General features: G+C 39.9%; 1 protein-coding gene across 2 annotated transcripts in view; it reads left to right on the top strand.

Moving 5' to 3' along the window:
• usp24 (ubiquitin specific peptidase 24) overlaps positions 1 to 16,827 on the top strand; it is a 147,301-nt gene that overhangs the window by 78,978 nt on the left and 51,496 nt on the right. For both annotated transcript variants that reach the window (XM_078408399.1, XM_078408398.1), the window contains 13 exons: positions 8 to 163; positions 720 to 790; positions 1,182 to 1,342; positions 3,394 to 3,455; positions 4,705 to 4,896; positions 9,168 to 9,285; positions 9,422 to 9,566; positions 10,648 to 10,767; positions 11,655 to 11,783; positions 13,224 to 13,322; positions 13,412 to 13,494; positions 15,321 to 15,462; positions 16,273 to 16,392. In XM_078408399.1, coding sequence (XP_078264525.1) covers positions 8 to 163; positions 720 to 790; positions 1,182 to 1,342; positions 3,394 to 3,455; positions 4,705 to 4,896; positions 9,168 to 9,285; positions 9,422 to 9,566; positions 10,648 to 10,767; positions 11,655 to 11,783; positions 13,224 to 13,322; positions 13,412 to 13,494; positions 15,321 to 15,462; positions 16,273 to 16,392 — 1,598 coding nt within the window. The remainder of the gene's footprint in view (positions 1 to 7; positions 164 to 719; positions 791 to 1,181; positions 1,343 to 3,393; positions 3,456 to 4,704; positions 4,897 to 9,167; positions 9,286 to 9,421; positions 9,567 to 10,647; positions 10,768 to 11,654; positions 11,784 to 13,223; positions 13,323 to 13,411; positions 13,495 to 15,320; positions 15,463 to 16,272; positions 16,393 to 16,827) is intronic.

Below are 16,827 nucleotides of genomic sequence, written 5' to 3'. Positions count from 1 at the left end.
TCTACAGGCAGCACCTGCAGCTCTGGAAGTGAAGGTGAATCAACCACGCTGCATGCAGGCATATGTGTGAAGCAGCACTCTGTCTCCACCAAAGATACTCTTATTGCTCGAGAGGCCTTATCGCTTCTGGTTACATGTTTACAGCTGCGGTGCCAGCAACTAGGTAACGTCTTACTCGGATCATTCCATTACATGTCGGATCCTCTTCAAGGTGACATTTTATCCATACTCTGTTTAGCAGCATTAGAAAGTTACTTCCAATGGTTCAATGTTACTTTATTGTCACATGTACGTCAGTAATGTGATTTTTTGTTTGCATACAGTTCAGTAACAATTCCACTATACATTAGGCACAATCATACTTGGATACAAAGAGATTAGATAGTAGATTACACTGAGGTAGTAACCAGCAATTGGCTTTGCTAAACTTAACTGCACTCTTAAAACTAATATGATGTGGAATAAGAAACATCAGGAAATTCTTTTACATTCGGCAGCTGGGATAAATTAGAAATAAATTGGAATCAATAAGGAAGCTGGTATTTATCTGAATAGTTATTGCCTTTTGGAAGTACAATCTCTCATTGGAGCATTAATCCAATCAGAAAGTGACTTGTGGCAGTCTATCCATTTATAAGTAAATCTAGTTAGATGTGGACTGTTTCGGTTTGGGGAATTGGATGATCGAATTTAACAATGGTTTCTTCTTTTGATTTTAGGTTCATTTTATATTCTTCCTTGTGTGAATGATTTTATCATAGATATTCTGCTTGGTTCTCCTAGTGCTGAGGTAAGAAGCAAAACAGTGGTCTAAAAATCTATTTTTATCATTATATTTGTCAACTATGTTTCTATGTAACTACGACCTTGTGTGATATTTTTTCATTGAACAAATATTGGATCAAGAATTCATCACATCTGGGATTAGAGAGATGTTGCCTGAGTTATTTCAGTTCTCACTGTTAATTTGGTTATTTATCAGTGGTGCCTCATGAATGGAAAAGTCCAACATATGAAAATGTACCACCAACCCTCTTGAGAATTGGACGAGAAAGGCACAAAGATTTTGGAATTGAATAAAGAGTAGATCTTACTGAAAATGTTATACGTATTTGTTCGTATGCAGATTGATTGAGTTTGTAGGTGATTTGAAGGTGACGTCAGATTTTTCATGCTTACAGATTAGAAGGGTCGCCTGGGATCAGCTATATACAATGAGTCAAACGGATTCCTCGGCAAGCCCAGAAATACAGAAACCTAATCAGTTCCTTCTGCATGTCATCCTCACAACTCAGCTTCCCCTCTGGTCCCCAACCAGCATCATGCGTGGAGTCAACCAAAGGTAGGTATCGAGTTAATAAAATGGATGACATTTTTAGGACAAATAAAGCTTCATTGTGTATTTTCTGAAAGAAATCTATAAAATAGAATGTAAAATCGGAGAATTATCCTTAAATTTTACACATGTAAACTGTGCAGCGATGATTTAGTTACATTAAGGGCGCTCTAGAAATGGAAAGTACTGCTTAAAAAGATAAGGCACAAAAAGGTTTGGAGTAACTCTGGGTCAGACAGCATCTCTGGAGAACATGGACGTGGCGTTTCAGGTCGGGACATTTCATGCTGAAGATACTGTATAAACAAAGATCTTCAGGTGGTGGTTAATACACAAAAGGACAATAAGTGCTGGAGTAACTCGGCAGGTTAGGCAGCATCTCTGGAGAACAGATAGGTAACTTTTCGAGTTAAAACCCTTCTTCAGATTGATTGTAGAGGAATGAGGGGAGAAGAAAGCTGGACGGGGAAAGGCAGGACAAAGCATGACAGGTAATACGTCGACACGGGCGAGGGGATTGTTTGACAGACAGATGGTTGGAACAAAGGCCAGAGGTAAAAGTAACAGGTGTGAGATGGGTTTGAAGAGTTGCAGATTGCGAGGAAAGAAATGGGTGGGAGTCCTGGTGGGGCTAAGGAACGGAAGGAAGAAAATGTGTGTGTGGGAGAGGAAAGAGGGGGAAGGGACTACGTTTGAGTTTACCGAAATCTGGAGAATTCAGTGTTCATTTCGTTGGATGGTAAGCTACTCAAGCGGAATATGAGGTGCTGCTCCTCAACTTTGCGCATGGCCTCACTCTGACCTTTCTGTCCTGGACCTCCTCCATTGCCTGTGTGGGAATGTGAAGGAGAGTTAAAATGGTTAGCAACGGGGAGATCCAGTCGGCCTTGGCAGACCGAGCGCAAGTGTTAAGCGAAACAGTCGCCGAGTCCTACGTTTGGTCTCGCCGATGTACAGGAGGCCACATTGGCAACACTGGAAGCAGTAGATGAGGTTAGAGGAGGTGCATGTGAACCTCTGTCTCACCTAGAAGGACTGATGGGGTCTTTAGATAGAGGCAAGGGAGGAAGGTATAGGGACAGGTGTTACATCTGTAGTTGCTGGGGAAAGTACCTGGGGAGGGGCTGGCTTGGGTGGGAAGGGATGAGTGAACCAAGGAGTTGTGAAGGGAGAGCTATCTTCGGAAGGCAGAAAGGGGTGGAGATGGGAAGGTGAGACTAGTGGTGGGATCACGTTGGAAGTGATGGAAATGTAAGAGTATGATGTGTTGGATGCGGAGGCCAGTGGAGTGAAAGGTGAGGACCAGGGGAACTTTATTCTTTTTCTTCTGGGGAGGGGGGAGCAAGAGCAATCACTGGATGGATTTAAGAGAGTTAGATAGAGCTCTAGGGGCTAGTGGAATCAAGGGATATGGGGAGAAGGCAGACACGGGTTATTGATTGTGGACGATCAGTCATGATCGCAATGAATGGCGGTGCTGGCTCGAAGGGCCGAATGGCCTCCTCCACCTATTTCTATGATTCTAAGAGCTGAGGAGATGCGGGTGAGGGATCCATTTATGACAATTATTCTTAAGCATGGGGATCAACCTTTTCAAAGGGAACTGATTTTAACCTTCTTGCGGACTCTGGTTTGTTACATCAATGTTTGGCTGATTTGGATCTTGCTGTAGTCCAAGATTTATAGATCAGAGAGGTGTCCAGATCTGAGTTATTCTCAGCAGAATACATATGTTCTTCGAACAGACTCTTTAATGAAGTGGTGCACTATTTCTGAGGCAAGTATTCAATGATTCAATTCAATTCTACTTTATTGTCACATGTACCTAGGTGCAGTGAAATGCTTTGCTTTGCATACAACCCAGTAAAATCATGCAGCAGACCTCACCGAAGCAGTACACAAGTGTTGCCATGTTTTGGCACTGACAAAGTCACAAAAGTTCACCAAACATTCCTATATCTGCATACCTTTCCTTGAATGACATCAACTTTCAAGATACTGCTTAAAAATAACTTTTTCATTTTATTCTAATTGCAAATCATTCATTTATTTTCCAGACTGTTATCCCAATGTACTGAATATTTTGGCTTGCGTTGCCAATTATTGGACGACTTAACATGTAAGTTTTGCAGATCAAGATAAAAGTTTGACATAAATGCTCAGCATGATCTTTGAGTAAGTTATTTGGTCTGTGCATAGAATATATTGTGAATTTACAGCTTCGGTGGTGCCTTCGAAAAACAAAAAAACAAATGAAACTGCTCTAATGCTTTCATGTTTATTTTAGTGGAATTAAATTTAAATTCTTTACATGAAAGTTGTACATCATGGATTTTGTATGGTACATTGGGAAACATGACCAAACCCAACACAAAAATGTTAATCTCGTACATTGTAAACGTTCACAGTACTGGCATGGCCCATTCAGACGGTCCTGTCTAGATTATCAGTTTGCTATGCCAATACAAGGGTTACCCCATTTTACAAAATCACATTGCATTCTATTTTCCTCTAGTTCAAATTTCCCTGCTGTCCCTTAAAAGGTGTGCTTTATGATACAGTGGTAAAGAACTCTAATGTGTGTAGGAAGGATCTGCAGATGCTAGTTTACACCAAGGGTAGACACAAAATGCTGGAGTAACTTAGCAGGTCAGGCAGCATCTCTGGAGATAATGAAACATCACCTATTCCTTTTCTCCAGAGATGCTGCCTGACCACTGAATTACTCCAGCATTTTGTGTCTATCTCTAATACTCTTAATAGTTGTCGATATAAGGAATAAAAACCAGAAATGTTTAAATTGACCTCCTCCCATTCTTGGTTGTCATTTAAAATTGATAAACCCCTGTTCTTGATTCTCTATTCAGACAGGTTTATTTTATTCATTCCACCAAAATCCTTCATACTCAAAATCTTGTTAAAGCTGGTGTTCTCCTTTCTAGTGGATATAATTGTGGTATCTCTGGTCTCTATTCATAACTATTGATTGTTTTCTGATAGTCTTGTGAGGTTTTTGCCATGTGCCTTGCAAGATTTCAATTACCAATTTAGAATAGAACTTTGGATTTGGGCCCAATTTTTTCCTTTCGTTTAACTTCTCTGATTTGGGGTTTGCAAGTTCTCGTGAAGTGTTTTGTGTGCAGGGTTCACACCATTTTGGAAATGGTTTAAAAATCCCCACACATGAAGCTTACCATTGCACAGATTGGGAGAGGGATATGCTTCCTTGTTCCTCATATGCTCGGGATGAATTTGGGATATGTTTACTAGAAGTAATGTTTTACCCAGTTGTGGTACATGATCTCAAGACAAGGCACGTTTCTAATTTTTAGCAATGATTATTAATGTTAAACTTTTTTTTTTTAAAGCTTCTGAAATGGAACAGCTTAATATTAGCCCTGCTGCCATGTTAGAAGATGAGGTTAACTGGCTTGATAACTTTGAGCCTACGTGGACTGCAGAATCGGAGACAAGCGAGTCGGATAACGTTCTGCTTGCAGGGCATCTGCGCCTTATCAAAACTCTACTGTCGCTGAGTGGGCCAGAAAAGGAATTGCTTGGTAATTTCAATTCATCTTTGCAGCAACTTGTGGGATTTTTTTTTTGCAAATTGATTTTGATATAATGAGCAAAGTAGCAGTTCTGATATTTCTGTTTGTGCGTTTTGTTAGAGGTAATATCCCTTTTCCTCTCTCCTCCCCCGCACTTAGCAATATCCGTATTGTTCATACCTCTAGTTTTACAATAACGTTCTCATTCAGTGACTTGATATAGTCAAGAAGCAATGGAAAGAAATACTCCCAAAGAACACTGCTCAACTAAATGGTGCTAGTTTAGCACTTCACCTTTTTGCCATGTAAAAGATTGTCAACTATGTCGGGTACGCAAATCTAAAGACCAGATCCGCTGTGGGTTTACTTTCATTCTTGAAGGAGGGAGACAGAGTGAACATTTTTGTCCTCTAGTTATGTATCTTGTATCAGGTTAGAATATGATATGGGAAACTACAAGGCCAAAGATGGAAAAGGAATTATTGGCTGCAGTTACATTCTTGAGTTGAAGTTGTTCTTATGGGGCCATCTGGGATGAGAAACAGCATTTTGTGCATAGATTGTAGACAATGGTCTGCTCTGGTGACTGTCTATAGAATGAGATTTGCTGTAGTTTTTTCTGTGACATTGAGTAGGGAACTAAACAGCATAAGGATTTTTTTTTAACCCAGTTGGATAATGTGGTTAATCAAGGGAGGTAATAATTTTCTGCTATTAATGCCTAATGAATTATGATAATTGATACTGGTGCTTTGAATTGGTGAGATGCTTATTTTGTGAATTACATGGAATTTTGAGGTAAGTGCCTAAGGCAAAGAGGAAAAAGTGTTATTGCGGTGAAATTAACCTTCCTTAATTACCTCCAGGCTTTCTCTAGTTGCCCAAATCCATTGTATAGAAATTTCCACTTTTATGGATTGCTGCACATTTTTAACTGGCAGTTATTTATGCAGTATGATTTCTTTGCCAATAGATGGTAATGTAATACACATTTGATGAGTATATTTCCAAGGAAAAGCTTTATAGTTATTGCATTCCTGATTTAAAAAAATAGCCTGCTGTTACTTAGTTTTATGATGTAAAATGCAAGTAAATGTTAAAATTAATTTACATTGTGTATCTTGAGGAAAGTTTTTTGTCACTAATAATGGGTAAGTAACTATGCTTATGCTATCATTAAATAAAGAGTTTGCCATTAAAATCTATCATAGTTCTCAAAGTACTTTTTGCCTTTAAAGCCTCCCAATTCCCTTTTGAAGAACTATTCGAAGTTGTTATTGCAATGCTGTGAGCTGTCATTTGTTATGGTGACTCCAAGCTGAGATGGTCCTTCATTATACAGGGCATAAGAGTGACGGGCCGGTCATTAGGCTAATTGTCTATCTCACATTCCCATCTAAATGCATTGATTTCATTCTTGAATATTCTTGATGGCTGAACATCCAAAGCTCGATGGAAAATTCCAAAAATTCACAATTTTGCGTGTAAAGAATTTGCTCTCATCTCAGTCCTAGTTTACCACTTCCTAATCTTGACTTCTTGTTACCACATCTGGAATCTTCAGCCAGGGAGAACAGCATCTGAGCATCCACTCTGGTCATTCTCTTTTAGTCCTATATTTTAGTGAGATCATAAAGCAAATTGATTGCATCTAAAGCTGTTGGTTCCACAGAAATCTTTTGGTTGTCTGTAGTCTATAATTCAGCATGTCGGTCGGCCTTCCTCGCATCCAAGGAGTTCAAGAGAGCTCATGCACCTCACCATCAAAGCTTACTGTCACGAGGATAGTAACCCACTTATTTGAATAGGGTTGCCAACACTGAATACTTAATACTTAAAATACTTAAGTATTTTACTTAATATTTTTTATATTTTCAAGCATTTTAATGTTTAAATGTATTTTTAAAATTTCTTTCATCTTTATTCCATTTGAACAGTTTTCAAATATCTCTTACTATTAGAAACATTTATGATGGTTTCTAAAGCATGTACCCATCCTAGCAGTAGGGTGCCAGGTCCCAACTCTTGCTCTACCAGCACTGCAGGTAGTAAGTTCTCGTATTGGGTCAGATGCAGAACAATCTGATTCCATCGAATGTTCACCAAAACTTCAATGGTGTTCTGTCACCACCAGGGGGCGACGCACGATGGCTGCCTCGCCTACAGTCTGTCTGTCCTTTGCAAACTCTTTTTGTTATTTTTGGTAAGTTTTAAAAGTTTGTGCAAATATTCTCTGGTATGTTTTATGTGGGGGGTGGGGGAGGAGGTCGGGGGAAACTTTTTTTCAATCTAATACCTTGCTGGAGATGCAATTGCTTTCTGGATCGTATCTCCGGTCGCTCTGTGGCCTAACATTGTGGGGCTGGAGGCCTTGCCTGGGACTGACTTTGAGCCCCCGCTGGGCTGTGGACAACATCTGAGCGTGCGATTCTTTGTCTGGATCGCCGCTCCAACGCGCCCTGTGGACTTAGCATCAAGGAGCTCAGTCTCCGGTTGAGACCGGTCAGGAGCTCCAAGCTGCATGGCGTTTGACAAGCCCCGACCTGGGGTAGATCGCCCAGCGCGGGGTGACTGTGACCCCCCCATGCAGAAGCCTGATCGCCCTGACGAGGAAGGCCCATCGCCGGCTACGGTAGTCAAGATTGTCCCATGAAAGGAAGGCTCGAGGCCCCCGACTGCTGGAGGACAAAGAAGGGAGAGATTGAACTTTTTTTCACCTTCCATCACTGAGGAATGTGGAGGAGTCACTGTGGTGCATGTTCATGTTAAAATGTATTTTGTGTGTCCTGTTGCTTTTTATTGTAATGACTGTATGGCAAATAACATTCCTCGAAAGTTGCAAAACATGTTTGGCAAATAAAGTATGATTGTGATTGTCTGTTCTATAGATAGAAATCAAAATGCCTTTTATGATTCAAAAACAGAAAACACCAGCCTATGGAAAGTGAAACCGTCCTCCATTACTGAATTCTGATGTTTTATGCTTTTTGAAGCAACTTTTTTGATATATTTTTTTCATTTTACCTTTAATGAACAACTGCCTCCTTTCTGCTTTCTGTCATCAGGTGAATTCTCTCATTTCCCCAGCATTATTGGGAACTAATTTGGGATATCCATGCAGATGCTCATAAATGTGTATGTCCCAACCTTGCTGTCAGCACGGCATCCCTTGAAATATACCTACACCTCACTAAGTGACAGTCTCCACAACCTGCAGTAATGAATTGGTACAAGCAACCTGTGCACAGTTGAGTTCTGCACAGTGAAGTTAGTTTCTATTGATTTTAATGAGGGAGATTGGCCATGAGTAATAAAAATCAGTATTCTATTTTTAGATTTAATTATTTTTATTTTAGCATTTTTGGGTGTACGGTGTTCATTGATTTCTCATTATTTAAATGTTTAATTAATTTGAGTGTGTTGGGATTTATTGAATATTTGCAGATGTTAGAAACATTATTGTTTTTACAGCTTTGACCATTGTCAAATCACGATTGTGGCTTATTTACTTTGCCTGGCCGCGTTTCATGTGAATTTTTTTTCCTTGTCTGTTTCACCTGTCACCCACCTGCCTCCCGAATCCAGCCCTCAAGTTCTCCTTATCTGGTTGCTCTGTCCATTATCCTTCACCCCTTCTCAGTTCACCTATCACCTACTGGCCTGTGTCTCACCCCTGCCCTTCTGCTTTTTATACTCGCTGCCTTACCTCACCACTCTGCCCTGATGCAGGGTCTCAACTTAAAACATAAATTCCTTCAAACCCCTCTGCTTCTCCCTCCCCCCTCAGATGCTGCTTGACCCGCTGACTTCCTCCAGCAGTGTGTTTTTTGCTCCAGAATCCATCACCTGCAGTCTCTTGTGTTTCTCTGAATTTTATTCCTATTTGAGGTATTATTTCTATGTTGGTTTTTGAAATGAGACCCGAAGTGAAATGATTTTGATCTTACTTAAGTACGGTACGGTGGCACGTGGCTCAGCGGTAGAGTTGCTGCCTTACAGCGAATGCAGCGCCGGAGACTCAGGTTTGATCCTGACTCCAGGCGCCGTCTGTACGGAGTTTGTACGTTCTCCCCGTGACCTGCGTGGGTTTTCTCCGAGACGTACAGATATGTAGGTTAATTGGCTGGGCAAATGTAAAAAAAATTGTCCCTAGTGTGTGTAGATTAGTGTTAATGAGCAGGGATCGCTGGGCGGCGCGGCCCCAGTGGGCCGAAGGGCCTGTTTCCGCGCTGTATCTCTAAATCTAAATCTAAAAGTCTTAATGTATTTATTTTGTTCAGGACCGTCATTAATCAAGCAACTGATGGAAGACTTCCTGTTCCGTGCCTCAAAAATTATCTTGAGCAGCAGCAGTCCAGCTGGGAGCTGCTCTATTAGTCAACAGGATTTCCATCCAAAGTACGTGTGATCAATTCTTTTAAACCCTGGTAATAATGAGGCAGCTTATTCTAATTTGTTGTGGTGTTGTCCTGTCTACCAGTCTAGATTTTGCCTGAAATTTAAGTCTGATCCAGCCCTTCCTATTTTCTTTCAGGTGCAGTACAGTTAATAGTCGTCTAGCTGCTTATGAAGTGCTGGTCATGTTGGCAGACAGCTCTTTGAGTAACCTCCAGCTGATCTCCAATGAGCTGCTTTCCATGCACCACCAATTTGACCCCGCACTTACAAAGGAATTTGAGGTAAGTGAAACACTGATTCACGTTGGTTACAATTACTTTGTGACAGCAATTCATTCATTGTCAGCCAGATGCTGCTAGGTGTGAGAGCTCTTGACCATGTGCAGTTGTGACTGAAGAAGGTTCCATATAGATGCTCCCTATTTAAGCACCTGCTCATCTGGCTAAAAAGGAGGAATTTCTTGAACCAGAGGGTAGTGAATCTGTGGAATTAATTGCCACAGATGGCAGTGGAGGCCGTCACATCATTGGGCATGTTTAAAGCAGAGATGGGTGGTTTCTTGATTAAAGGGCATCAAAGGTTACAGGGAGAGGGCAGGAGAATGGGGTTGAGAGAGAGAGAGAGAGAGAGAGAGAGAGAGAGAGAGAGGCCAAATGGCCTCATTCTGCTCCTATCTTTTATGGTCTTAATATGCAAGGTGTATTGTCATAATTACTATATCATTTGTCACTATCAAAAATTTCAGAAGGTACAAAAAAAAGTTACCTAATATTAGATTAAATAAAGGAATATTGTACAGCTCATTTAAAAGTAATAACACCTCAGTTGCTTTTTACAAATGTTGTAAATACCTACCCCTGGATAAATCATGCAGTTTCTCGTTAAAACAGGGGATGTTTTAAAAAAACACAAAACTTTGTTCTAATAATTGGATGGCAATTGCTTGGGATTGATTTCGTGTTTAAGTCCTTGCAGCCTCTTTTTCTCCCTTCAATTTTGCTCCGTTTACGTTTCTGGGTCTCATTAATTTTATTTGCCATCAGAAAAGAATTCTAACATTTTAAAAATGTTGTTGCTTTGAACTTCTTGTATTTTTTAGTATTGCCTTCATTTATTCTCAGATTGTCTTTTTAAGATTTTCGAATGAAGGTCTTACTTCCTACCAAGGATTAGCTTTTATCCAAGATGTCTTTGCATGCATTTAGCACATGTTTTATCTGCAATTTTCACTCAATTTTATGATGTTGTAAGTCATGTGTACTTGGATTGTTCTCCATTTACATGAATATTTGATTATGACTGAATTCATGCAGATTTAATTTACGCTTGATAACACTTGACTTTTAAAATCTTTGCATTTAGTACTTGCCACCTGTTGACAGTCGTGCCATCTCCGGGTTCGTTGGATTGAAGAATGGAGGAGCCACATGCTACATGAATGCAGTGTTCCAGCAACTTTACATGCAGCCTGGGCTGCCAGAGGTAATGTCATTTTTTAATGTTAGTTTACCTTATTTATTTTTCAGTCCATGCACTGTGTGCCATTCTTTATTTCGATGGATGAATAGCATACAGTTGATGAAAACGAAGTGGGACTTTTTCCTTGAGTATAAGGGGACTATGATTTTGGATTGCCACTACCATCCCTCATGGTCTTCTTAGCAATTTAGTCACAAAAGAAATCCACATCCTCTTTTTGCTTTTGGGTCAATTAATTTTTTTAATTTAATCATAATTGAACGTGATCTCAGAAATGATCTCTGGGATGAGTGGGTTACATATGAGGAGCTTTTGATGGCTCTGGGCGTGTACCCGCTGGACTTTAGAAGGATGAGGAGGGATCTCATTGAAACCCACCAGATAATGAAAGGCCTAGATCGAATAGATGTGTAGAGGATGTTTTCAGTAGTGGGAGAGGCCAGGACCAGAGGGTATAGCCTCAGAGTAAAAGGACGTACCTTTAGAGTGGAGATGAGGAGGAATTTCTTTAGCCAGAGGGTGGTGAATCTCTGGAATTCATTACTGCAGGTGGCCGTGGAGGCCAAATCATTGGGTATTTTTAAAGCTGAGATTGATAGATTCTTGATTAGTAAAGGCATCAAAGGTTATGGGGAGAAGGCAGGAGTATGGGGTTGAGAGGAAAAAATATATCTGCCATATTTGAATGCTGGAGCAGACTCGGTGAGCCAAATGGCCTAATTCTGCTTCTATGTCATGATCTTATGATCCAAATGGCCATTTTTGCAGAAACACCTACATCCTTGGTGAATAATAAAAATAGTGAATGTTGCGCTGCTCTTTTGTTAATTTAATACTGTACAGTAGGCAAATTTTGATTTTTCTCTCTGTTTCTTTTCACCTCCTTGAAGGCAATGTTGTCAGTAGATGATGATGATGATGAGAATCCAGAGGAAAATGTGTTTTATCAAGTTCAATCCCTCTTTGGGCATCTGATGGAAAGTAAACTGCAATATTATGTCCCGGAGACCTTCTGGAAGGTGAGGAACCTTGAGGATAATAAGGAATTGTATTTAATTCACAGAATATTTTATTTGGTAAAATACATTTGGAATTTGTTTCGTGAAAACTCTTAAGATTGGCGCAACAATGATAATCAGGCCAAGAAGAAGCCTAAGAAGAAGTAGGCTTCTCCTAAGAAGCCTTAAGCTACCCTTAAGAAGAAGTAGCTTAAGGGTTTTGAATGACATTGAGAAAATGCTATGATCATGATCCTTTGAATTCAGAATGCGCAGGTGCCAAACTGAGATGGGCGCAAGAGTAGTTCTGTGTGCCAAAACGGTTGAAATATTTGGGGAAATTAATTAAGCTTAAAACCTAATATAACTCTGTAATTGTTCTCAGACAAGCAATTAATTTGTGGCCATTGCCAAAACAGTAAATGGGCATCTGATTAAGTTGAGAATATTGATTTGACACTGATAAAAGGTACTGACTTGAATATGAATTTTAAATGAAGAGATGAACAGTGCTAATTGGATTGCCGAATCATCTGTAGATTTATACCAGGCAAAACAAATGTAATCAAAAATAATTTTGATATAAATAAATCTGTATTTGTATTGTACCTTATCTCAACCTTGATGTCTGGATGCTGCATGAACAATTATCAAAACCATTGTTTCCCCACATTCTTGTCTGCACACAGTGCCTGCTGTCCAAACTTTAGTTTTTACCATCTTTGACTCGGGTTCATTGATACTGCAGTGCCACTCATCCTGATTGCATGCTCCTCAAGAAATGATGGATCCAAAATGCTGCAAACAATGACCCCATCCAAATCCTGTCACTTTACTGTAACCAGTTTGACCTGTGGCTGCAAATTGACTTGGAATCTGTCTGCTTCTTCAAATTATCATGGCTCTATCCCATTGCATTGATTTTCTACTCTTTCTGACGTTCTACTGAGTTATAAGAATAGTAGTGCACAAATGGCAGAACAGTGTTGTTGACAAGTCTCACCAGTAAGTCTCACCATAAAATTAACCGTGTGTGTGTCCTTCCAAATTTTCTCTACATATTCTCCTGTCCTTGTTCCATTACTGAGTTAGTAATTTCAGTGCATCCTTGAAAGAAATTTGATGGGAATTTCAGCTGTTAATCTACGTCAGCCCTGCATAGGAAGTGATTTGAAAACACATATCTTCCGGCTTCTCAGTATTAGATAGTACAAAAAGGTGAAATGTACAAACATAATTCACCAATTAACTGATTGCCCAGAGAACAAAAAACAATGCCGGAGGAATTTAGCAGGTCAGCGACATCTGTCGAGGCAGAAGGTCTTGTTTTGGGTCAAGACCATCGCGACTGAGAGGAAAGATTGTCAGTACATTGCAGTACAGGTGATGAGATAGAGGGTGCCAAACAATTCTTCAGCAAACATTTTAAATTCTTTGGATACATTCTTGTCCTCTCCTCAGATTTTTAAAATGTGGAACAAGGAGCTGTACGTCCGTGAGCAACAAGATGCATATGAGTTTTTTACCAGTCTGATAGATCAGCTAGATGAGCATCTTAAGGTAAGTACATGAGATTTGCTAGAGCCAGAGATACATTCTCCATCTTTTGTGTGCACAACGCAAATTTCAATTTTCCTCTCTCTCGATAGAAACTTGGACGTGAACAGTTTTTTAAGAACACTTTCCAGGGTATTTTTTCTGACCAGAAGATTTGCAAAGATTGTCCTCACAGGTCAGTAGTATTTTCCCACATAGTTAAACAACTGTTTTTTTAAGTAACTGTAAGTGCAATAACTCATTGAAGATTTTATGTTGAGAAGAGTTTGGAACTTGATCTTAAGTTTATTGAAAGCGAGAAAGAGGAAATTATTGTACTTTTAAAAACGGTTCATTGACTTCTTTGTTTTGAGGCAAGGAACATCTTTTCAGACTTTTGTGCAAAATCACTCTATAGATACGGACTACCTGGGGAGGAGATCTGCGCACAGGAATGTTCAACTTCTATAACATTTTGGCTCCTCCTTCTGCCCTGCTTGCCTGCAGCAAATCTGTGAGCAGGAGCTCGCTGCCACCTGTCTGATTATTAATTCTTCTGCCTTTTTTCGGTAATTTTGAAAGGTTCTTGGAAGGTGGTAGTAGTAAGGTTTTCTTTAGGCCTTCACAGAATAGTTGAACCAGTGTGGCATAAGTTTTAATTCCATGACGCAGTTTACATTGTACACATCAATTGACAATAAAATGACCAACGCTGTTGACAAGCAGTTGCTATTTGGTACAATTTTTTTTAATGCAATTGAACCTAACTTTCCTATCCAATTATACCTAAGGTTTTATAAAGCTGCAACATGACTCCCCGACTCTAAAACTCAATGTTATGATAAAGGGATCATTTACCAAATTCTTTGCCACTCTAAATACGTGGACCCAAGAACTGTCGGTATATCAATGCTGTTAAGGGTCCTGCCATTAACCGCATCATCCTCTTACATTTGACTGCCTAAAATGCAACATCTCACACTTGCCTGCATTAAATTTTATCTGCCAATTATTTGTCCAGATCTGTAACTAGATTTAGATTTAGATTTAGAGATACAGCGTGGAAACAGGCCCTTCGGCCCACCGAGTCCCCGCCGCCCAGCGATCCCCGCACATTAACACTATCCTACACACACTAGGGACAATTTTTACCCAGTCAATTAACCTACATACCTGTACGTCTTTGGAGTGTGGGAGGAAATCGAAGATCTCGGAGAAAAACCACGCAGGTCACGGGAAGAACGTACAAACTCCGTACAGACGGCGCCTGTAGTCAGGATCGAACCTGAGTCTCCGGCGCTGCATTCGTTGCAACTCTACCGCTGCGCCACCGTGCCGCCCTGTACTAAATACTAAATCTGTATCCTGCTGCGTCCTTGACGTGCTTCCTACACTGCTTGCAGCTCCACCAATTTCTGTGTCATTTGCAACCATTTAAGCCATCCATCGACATTTCGTCCAAGACATTTGCATATATCGCAAACAACATAGATCCTAGCACAGATCCCTGTGCAACGCTACAGACCTCTAGTCAGAATGACACCTTTCCACTGCTACACTCCTATGGGTAAACCGAAATCCAGACTAGAAAATCACAGTGGATCCCATGCACTTTAATCTTCTGGTGTTATTAACCACGTGAGATCTTGCAAAGACTTTACTGAAGTCCATGTGGTCAACTTCCATAGAGGAGCAACTTTTTCCCCCACATGGGGTGGTGGGTACATGTAATGAACAACCAGAAAATATACTTTTGTCGGGACATGAATAGGAAAGGTTTGAAAGGATGAGTAAGGGCAAAGACAATGGGACCAGCCCAGTGAAGCAACTTGGTCAGCATTGAGTTGAGCCAAAAGATATGTTTCTATGCTGTATAGCATTCTTAAATCTCAGTAGCTCCTGATTGGATGACACCTTGAATTTATACGCCAATTTCACTTAGAAATTTTCCCCAAAGTTTGACAACCTTGGAGCAAATGCCAGCTAACTATGAACTTAAAAATATTTTTTCTTTCTCGTTAGATATGAACGTGAGGAAGCATTCATGGCCCTGAACCTGGGAGTAACATCATGTCAAAGCCTGGAAATATCACTGGATCAGTTTGTAAGAGGCGAGGTGCTTGAAGGAGGCAATGCATACTACTGTGAGAAGTGTAAAGAGAAGGTGAGCTGTTAACGGGGACTTTCAAGCAGGCTGCCTTAATAAGGATAGACTGGTGTTTTCCACATGTGGAGGATATTGCATTGAATGTAAGCAAAAGTAAAGTTCAAATTTGGATATGGTGAGAAATGTATCTGAAATTCAAGTCCCAGCAATGTATGTTTTGGCATTAGAGTTTATTGGTTAGACTAACCAGAGAGCTTTGTTCTTTTTCATTTTTCTGTATTTGGCTATTGTTGGTAAGGCCGGCATTTATTGCCCATTCCTGTTCATCCTGCTAAAGAGTGGGTCATCAGGTCATTTCAGAGGACATATTAAGGCCCAGCACTTGATGGTTTTGGATCACAAAGACCATATCAGCAAAGCGTGACAATTACTTGCTTTGAAGGATGTCGCTCTGCCAGGTGAATTTTTTTTACAGCAATTTGGATGTTTTATAATCACCATTTCTAAATATCAGCTTTTTATTCCAGATTATTATCTTTTATTCTAGACTATTAGATTCGTTCCACCAAAAACATAACAAATAAACTTGTTGGAAGCTCAGCAAGTCAGGCAATATCTATGTAAAGAAAAACAATTAATATTTTGGGTAGAAGGCCGTTTATCAGATGGATTTCATCCTCCAGTACTGTGGTGGGAATTGAACTCTGGTCTGGCCAACGCGTCTCAATTAATGTCTGTGGAAAGGACAAACAAAGTAATGGGGATAGTTGAAGAGGAGAGTGATGAGTTGAAACTTATAGATCTTTTATGGATTTGTATTTTCCTCCATTCTAAAGTGCTCCTAAACAGTTGTGCTTTGTCTTCCAGAGAACAACAGTGAAGCGGATGTGCATCAAATCTCTACCAAGTGTGTTAGTCATCCATTTAATGAGATTTGGGTTTGACTGGGAGAGTGGGCGATCTATCAAGTATGATGAACAAATACGGGTAAATATGCAATTAATACATAGTGCTAATTCTTTATGGTTAGGAGGAGATTAAAGTTGGTATTCTTGAGCAAACAAACATATTAATCAAATGAACAAAATCATGAGGCAATCTGACAAATATATTTTTGTTTCTGATTAATTTTTATTATTACTACTTGTAAGTTGCCACCTGTTACAGTTGTTATCTGCAAATGGGATAGAATTTGCACTGACCATTGGCTCTTTTTCCTTTTTTCGCAAGTCAGAGAGCCCTGACATAAATAGTTCTTTAACTTTTCTGTCATAACATTCAAAGTATTTTTTTTAGCAAAATATTGAAAATGGGTTCCGTTCAATCCAAAATTAGTAATGGACTAGATTGGGTTTCTAGATGAACAATTGTATCGGGTGAATCTGTGGTATAGACCCAAGTGAAGAAAGGGATTGGATTACT

Source organism: Rhinoraja longicauda, chromosome 11 (assembly GCF_053455715.1).
Source record: "Rhinoraja longicauda isolate Sanriku21f chromosome 11, sRhiLon1.1, whole genome shotgun sequence".
In the NCBI taxonomy this organism is placed as follows: Eukaryota; Metazoa; Chordata; class Chondrichthyes; order Rajiformes; family Arhynchobatidae; genus Rhinoraja; species Rhinoraja longicauda.
This window is presented reverse-complemented; position numbering and strand designations above follow the sequence as displayed.